A 7,980-nucleotide genomic window follows, 5' to 3' on the forward strand; every position below is an offset into this window, starting at 1 on the left:
TGGGGTGAAAAAGCTCTGGGAATACATTGTGTCCAGAGGCAAAAGTTAGGCATTTCAAACTGTGCAAACTCAGCTATTTGGGTCTTTTCGACGAGTAGCAGAAAATAGCAGAAGGGGTGCTGGCCTGTGGTTTTAGAGCCATCACCCTGCAGACGCATCACTTTATGTCCTTGCCAAGACTCTGTGTTCACTGCAAGTCCGTTTTCCCATCTGTCTGATAAGAACTTTTGTCACTTGCCTGCTACTTTCACAACTTCTACTATATCGGCATTCTATCCATGCTACTATTTATCTACTACTTACCTGTAAATACATTTTTTTAAAAATGCGTATTTATTTTGAGAGAGAGAGAGAAAGAGAGTGTGATCAGGGAAGGGGCAGAGAGAGAGGGAGGGAGAGAATCCCAAGCAGGCCGCACTGTCAGCACAGAGCCCTACGTGGGGCTCAATCTCACGAACCGTGAAATCGTGACCTGGGCCAAAATCAAGAGTCAGACGCTTAACCAACTGAACCACTACCTTTAAATACATCTTTAATCTGAATAAATGTATTTGTAAAGGAAGCTATCATGACCTCGAATGCAAAACCATATAGAGAAGATTGTTTTAAATATAGCGCAATGAAAACAAAATCAGTTATTATTTGTATAAATTATTATCACTAAAATTTGACTTGATCCCATTGCTTGTCAAAGACTGTGAGCCTAAGGCCTGCTCTCCATGTGTTAGGTATTAGAAACTTGTTAAAGCCAGAGGGGGCACCGACTGAGTCTTTTTCTTTAAAATAGGTAGAATGATCTCCCCCCGACTCTCAAAAATAAAAATAAATAAATATAAAAAATATGTATTTAAAGGGGGTGCCTGGGTGGCTGAGTTGGTTAACTGTCCAACTCTTACTTTCAGCTCAGGTCATGTTCTTATGGTTCGGGGGTTTGAGCCCCACATTTGGCTGCACACTGTCAGTGCAGAGCCTGCTTGGGATTCTCTGTCTCTTCCTCTCCCTCTGCCCCTCCCCCGCTTGTGCATTCAAGCATGTGTGTGTTCTCCCTCTCTCAAAAATAAAAGAAATAAATACTAAAAATATATGTTTTAAAAATAAATAAATAAAAATAAGCAGAATAAGTTAAAGAGATATCAGACACCCTTACTATGATTCAGATTATTTAATTCTGTGCCCACTGTTTGACACATTCCCCTGTGGATCACACCCCATGTTTGGAAAATACTGGCTCGTCCATAGTCAAGATTCTATTGTGGTTGATAATGAATCTAAAGACAAATGAAGAAATTGACCTAGGGCATTTTGCCTTTTGAGCGATCGAACTTACTGATAACATAGTGCAAGCCTGTGTGTTCACTGTTTATAGACAATTCAATTAGTTTCAATAAGCTAATTGTACCCGAGGATTTTATTTTTCCATCACATAAAGAACACATTCCAAACTTCGCTCTTTGCATATTTTTTTTAAGTTTATTTATTTCGATAGAGAGTCGGGAAGGAGCAGAGAGAGAGAGAGAGAGAGAGAGAGAGAGAGAGAGAGAGAATCCCAAGCAGGCTCCACCCTGCCAGCTCAGAGCCCAACTCAGGGCTGGAACTCCTACACCATGAGATCCTGACCTGAGCTGAAATCAAGAGTCGGACGCTTAACCGACTGAGCCATCCAGGTGCCCCTCCTTTGCGTTTTTAACTTCTCATTTTTATGATTCATTGCCAAGTCTTATTTCATCATCAATGTCATAAAAAGCCAGAAGTGCCCCCTGATCCACTTGGCTAAAATGCACTGCTGTGTGCATTTCAGTGCTTCCATTCTGATCTCTTGTGGACCACCGCTGAATGCCTCATGTTGTAGCTCTGACCCTTCCCACTCACCTCTACTTTCCCTTTGAAGCCCCCTAAGTGTCTGGCCCAAAGCACGGCCTCAGGTGTGAGTATAATACTGGATATCCACCTGCTCAGGGAATCTTCTACTCCTATGTGCATAGGAATTAGCTGAGAGCATTTTTTTTTTTTTTTTAGAAATGAAGATGCTTTCTCTCCCCACCCAACCCCTGACCTCTCACCCCTGCTGACAGAGGTCAGGAGTGGATCCTGGGACTCTGTATTGATTGTAGGTTCCCAAGATAATTCTGATACACATAACCTCTGGACACCACCTTGCGAAAGATGACTTCGCCAGTCTCCTTCTTCTGGAACACAAGTAATTGTAGGTCTGTTTCATCAACTGTTCGTGTTCAACTTCACCACAAAACTCTTCCCTGCACACAGATGACTTCCACATTCCCCGGTGGACAGGGTTCCTAGTTTGGGAGGCAGAATGCTCGATTTGTAGTCCTGGATCCCCCTCTCCCATCCATCAGCCCATGCCCCTACATTGACCTTCTTCCTCTTCTCACATTGAAATGATAACCCCATACCCTCCTATCTTATGGATTTGTGTAAACGATTAAGTATGGAAAAAGATACGAAAATGCTTTGTACATCGTAGGCGATTTTACTAAAACCATCAAAACAAGAAATGGCACTTGAGGAACTCGCGTGTTAAAATGTCGGAGGTTCTTTCTTAATGAGGTTTTCCATCAGGGATTTTGAGCGGCTCTGCCAATGTTTTGCCTAAGCATATGTTTGAGGAGAGACAGTTGTGGTCTCGCTGCATTCTAAGTTGTGGCATTTCGGCTGTCCTAGCCCATCCTCCCCAGATACATTTAACAGCTTTGCAGGGTGATTTCACAGATTCAGAAATTGAGGTCTTTCAGCTTCTTTAATACAAACCAAAAATTAGCCTCCCCGTGTTTCCAGCGAAACCTCTTCCCTCCATACGGAATATAAAGTATCAGATACTAACAATAGGATATTAAAAGCCAAATTCAAGCAATTAGCCACAGCTTTGGAGAACAGTCCCACACACAGCTGGTGCCCAATCAGAAGGTCTGGATCTGTCACCCACCATCTCTGCCTCTCATAGAATCAGAATGTCAGAGCCACAGAGGATCTTCTAGATAATCCTCCTCCTCATTTAGCAAATGGGGAAAGTGAGGCACACGAAAGGGAGTAAGTCATGAGAGGAGGCACGTGCGGATGAGCGGTAAAAAGGCATTAGTTCCCAGGTCCCTGCGTTCTGGCTTCCGTTCACCTTGCAATACTCTGTGCATTCATGTAGCCTGAATAGGAATGCAGACATCCAACAGTGGTTCCATGGTCATCTCGATCTTTATTTCTGACGCTCTGGAAGGATTGTATGAGAGAGCCAGTGTAACCTTGAGAAACGCTTCTGGGAGAACCTCCTCCATTCTCCCTGACTGCTCTGAAGCCTTCCACATACCCGACTCCGTAGCTCTTGTTAGCCCTTATCTTCTGCACGTTGTCCGTCCTCTGTCCTCGTTCTGTGCTGTCTCCTCACCCAGCTCCTCTCTTTGACTATGCCCTCCTGACTTTTTTCCTGCCTTTTGCAGGACTTTTTTCCTTTTCAGCTTTGTATCCCCAGTTGCCCATCACGGAATATACATGTGCCACTTGGCAAAGATTCTCTTTTAGCGGGCAGGAGGGGTCTCCAGGAACGAGTCCTGTGTTAACATCCCAGTCGCACTGTGTTTCAGTAAAAGGAGGAGCCACATCACCCTGCAGGCTTCCCACAGGTGGAATAGATACAATACAAACCCCTGCACATGCTCCTTTTACCCTGGAATCTGTCACAGTGGGACAAGGAAATGCTAGGGCAGCAGCACGTGAACACTAGACTTAGCCATGACAGTTCTCGAGACAACGAGTAACAATATATCAGGACAATTAAGAGCACAGACTTTGATATCAAAAATGACCTAAATGTAAGGTCTGATCCTACCATTTATTAACTGAGTAAATTTGGGAAAATTATTTAAACTCTGTGAAACTCGGTTTCCTCGTGTGTTAAATGGGCACAAAATACACAGATTAATACACATATAACACACTTAGCCTAATACCTGGCTTGGTTTTATTGTTGCTGATGATGGAAATAAAAAGTGTGATAAAAAAGGAAATGTGGCTAGTGGGAAATGAGAAATCCTTCCTTCCTTCCTTCCTTCCTTCCTTCCTTCCTTCCTTCTTTCTTTCCTTGCCTCCTTCCCTCCTTCCTTCCTTCCTTCTTCCTTCCTTCCTTCCTTCCTTCCTTCCTTCCTTCCTTCCTTCCTTCCTTCTTTCTTTCCTTGTCTCCTTCCCTCCTTCCTTCCTTCCTTCTTCCTTCCTTCCTTCCTTGTCTCCTTCCTTCCTTCGTCCTTCCTTCCTTCCTTCCTATCCGTTTTTTTTTTCTTTTAATAGATATGTTTAGTGATCAAGACATAAAAATGGAGGGAGGTATATGAAGACTTGAGGTTGCATCTTGAGTTATCTAGAGAGCTTTTACTTGAAAATAGCATAGAAGAAGGAATATATAGCCAAGGCTGAATCAAAGCTATGTTCAGAGCAAGTAGCAAATCCAGAAATAGTTAGATCTCAATATTTAGGGAAGAAATCTTGCATATTCTATTGAAATAAGAATAGTCTTCCATCCGGAAAGACAAGAATATTATAGGGAGAAGGTTGCCGTCCAGGATTCATGAAAAATATTTAACTGTCTCTGAGCCAAGATGTATTCTATCTCAGGGGATTAAAGAAGCTAGTTGATAAGATCTCTGACTGGTGCTCTTTTGAGGGCGGGGGAAATGAGAGCAACCTGGAGGGAGACTAGTAAATATTGCCCCAGTTCTTAAAAAAGACTAAAGCTAGACTCCAGAAACGGTAGACTCATAGCTTGAAATAGACCTTACCAAAATGCTAAGACAGCTATTACACAAATGATTTGTGAGCAAGAGTCAGCGTTGTTTCATTAAAAAAACAATTCATGCCAGCTAATTTCATTATGAGGACAGATTTACCGCGGGGCAGATTCATTTCTGCAAAGCTCTGGATAAAGCCTTCCATGGGTGGGTTTATTCTCAGGCCCACTGAGTGTGAGCTGTTCCCGGGGAAGGCAGTCTGTGCCCAAAACAATTCTGTTTTAGCCCTGCCCTAATCAACAGGGTCGTTTTGTTTTTGTTTTTGATCCTCCCTGAAGACCAAAGAGCTAGAAGGCAGAATGACACTAAACTGAAAGGTCTAGGTAGCAATAAATTATCTGATCTTCTGTGTGCTTGTGAAATCCTTAAAGTCTAGTTGGAACAGGTGCTAAATGATCGCATCTTGAATGTTGCGATTTAGAATGACCTCAATTGACTAAAATGATACCAAACCTATAAAATGAAATTTATCTGAGACTAACATAATGGCCTGTATTTTGGCATAAATAGAATAAAATAACAAATAAATAAACACTCTGCACCCATTTAATAAAGAACCACAGGAATTGACAGCTCTTTGTGTCAAAAAGATACAAATTGTTAACAAGCTCCCTGTAAGCCTAGAGCAAGTTGCCATTGTTAGTGTTGACTACATTCATACAGAAGTAAACTGATGATGAAAAGTGCATGATATATACAAGTCAGGCTCCCTGTGTAGATTTGTGCTGCTTCTGGGTACCATATGTCAAGAGAGATCATCATGATAGGGATTGTTTTCAGAGAACGGTGATCATTATGAGCAATAATCTGGAAACCATAATATATAATGAACTATTAAAGAAAATGGGAATGTGTAGCCTGGAGAAGAGAAAATTTGGAGGATATAATTAGTAGAGGGAAGAATTTTGAGTGGGCCCTGGAGGGCACAGCAGTTCCACTGGGTGGAAATTGTACGAAGGCAGATTTTGGCTGAACGTTAATAAGTTCTTTGTAAAAACTAAAGTTGTTCAAAAATAATAATGGCCTGGCCGGTCAGTGGAGATTCCCGAGTAGGGGGTAAATGACTTGTGTGGCACAAGGGGCACTCCTGCAGAGATCATCAGGGATGTGCGTTCCAACTCTGAGGTGCTATGATCTCCCCTCTCCAGGGATGCGGTGGAGTGTGGTGGCCAATGGGAGAGTCACTGTCACCCTCCAGCAACTTCTTCCTTGGTGGCTGCTCAGCCCAGTGACACTTAGGCCCCGGGGCAGTGACTCAGAAGACAGCGATCCCTCGGAGAAAGGGCAGATTCTAAACTGCTGCTTGTGTGGGACTGCACCTGCCATTCTCTCCACCGTGTCTTACGCCAGGCAGCCCACGGCCACCAGGGATTTCCTCTGGGGCTTCAGCAGGTGGCGCTGGAGGGAGTCAGGGGACAGGACAACCTCCTTGTTGCCTGGGGTTTCTCCTCCAGAGATCCCCTGTGAAGGGATTTTTTTTTTTCATTCCCCAGCACTCCCTCTTCCTGGCGTCTCGCTCGTGCCTCACACTCTCTGTTGTCCCCAGTATGTCCCCTTACTGTTCCTGGTTTGTCTCTCTCATGTTCGAAACACGATCGCTTGCTGTGTCCTATCTCAGTCATAGATGTCTCCAAATAAGCCTTCTTTGCTGTGTCTGCTCACAGACGTTGTCAGAACACATCCTCCCCACGCCTGTCTTGGTCAGAGCCATGTTCCAAAAGCACGCGTTACTTGCTTGTTCACGTCTGTTACGGCCACGTTCAAAGTGCTTGCTGTCTCTTCCCCGTCCTGTGCTGTGCCAGATACCAATACACTTTCCTTCCGGTGTCTGGGTCCAAGCGTGCATCCTCCTGGCCAGCCCCCATGTCAGCTGCAGACTTCCCCTCCCTCTTCCTTAAGTCCGGTGTCCATTTATGTACCGTGGAAAAGACGGGAGCACAGGGCTCTCGAAGGAGAATGGTCTCTGTGGCACCCTTGCAGCTTGGCTGAAGATGGCTTCCCCCCGTGCCGTGGCCTCAGGCCCTGCAGCTCTGAGATGCTTGCTTCCCTCTTGGACCAGAACCGGGCATCTTCTTCTAAAGAGCCTTGTGTAGGGCCGCCAACATTGCAGTGTGTATTAAAGACTTTGGAATCTTTCCCATAGACTTGTGGCGAAGCCCACGGTAGCAGCTCAAAAGCCTTGAATCTGGCCTTGTTGCTCCCAGAGAAGACTGTGGGCAGCTCGCACTGCACAGGAGCGACACTCACCGCAGCTCCCCAAGTGCAGGAGGGCAGGACTGAGCAGTGCTGGGGTGGGAAAAGAGTGCTTGACTTGGAACCAGGGACCCCAGTTCCAGCCCTGGCTCTGCTCCTAACACGCTGTGAGATCTTGACCCCCGCCCTTCCATTCCCGGGCCTCACTTTCTACGTCCGTGAACTGAAGTTTGAACTCGGGGATCGCCAAGATCCCTCTCCATTTCTAGGACCACAGGATGCTGCTACAGCCGTCAGCTACCTCGAAAAGCCATGGCTTGCCTGCCTTTTGACTCTGTTTCAAAGGAGCTACCCTCTTCATCTGGGCCTTCTAGACCCATGGTCTTGCCAACTTTGCCCTTCAGATTAACCTGGATGTCTTTTCTTCAAAGCTGAGTCCTTGGCTCTTGCCAACTGCCCCAGAGGAAAGGTCCCAGGGCAATAAACCCGACTGTGTCATATGAGCCGTGTGAGGTTTTAACATTGATCTTGGCTGTGATTTGATAGCACCCCAGGACTTTATCCTACACGTTGATCCTGCTGCTTAAGATGTGTCAGTTATCACTTCCATTGATGTTGACTTTAGTTCTGGAATTGAACCAGACAAGAAAGAGCCTGGAATAAGGAAGACAAAGAGACTGGAATAAGGAATAATGAAGAGAATAAGGAAGAGAAGATTGCCCCCAAACCACCCAGATGCCAAAAAAAAAAATATTTCTCTGTCCGGTGAAGGCTTATATCGGGGAGAAAGTCTTGCCTTAGGGAAAGGGAAAACACATCTAAAGAGCAGTGTCCTTTAGATAGAATTCCTGAATGCTGTTGAGAAATATCGCACCAATGTTGACATGTTCCGTCTGTAGACCAGAACCCTCGCTGATCAGTGGAGATCAGATTGAACTGGAGATCTCGTCCCATCCAGTAGGAAGACAGTTTATGTAAAGTCATAACTGGCACCTTG

At 44.9% G+C, this 7,980-nt stretch overlaps 1 protein-coding gene across 1 annotated transcript in view; it reads left to right on the plus strand.

The window, feature by feature from the left end:
- HTR4 (5-hydroxytryptamine receptor 4) overlaps positions 1-6,029 on the plus strand; it is a 131,936-nt gene extending 125,907 nt beyond the window's left edge. Inside the window, exon 12 of the mRNA XM_032594015.1 lies at positions 5,939-6,029. Within this exon, the coding sequence (XP_032449906.1) occupies positions 5,939-6,029 (91 nt within the window). The remainder of the gene's footprint in view (positions 1-5,938) is intronic.
- Positions 6,030-7,980: the final 1,951 nt, after the last annotated feature.

This window comes from Lynx canadensis, chromosome A1, assembly GCF_007474595.2.
Source record: "Lynx canadensis isolate LIC74 chromosome A1, mLynCan4.pri.v2, whole genome shotgun sequence".
Classification (NCBI taxonomy): domain Eukaryota; kingdom Metazoa; phylum Chordata; class Mammalia; order Carnivora; family Felidae; genus Lynx; species Lynx canadensis.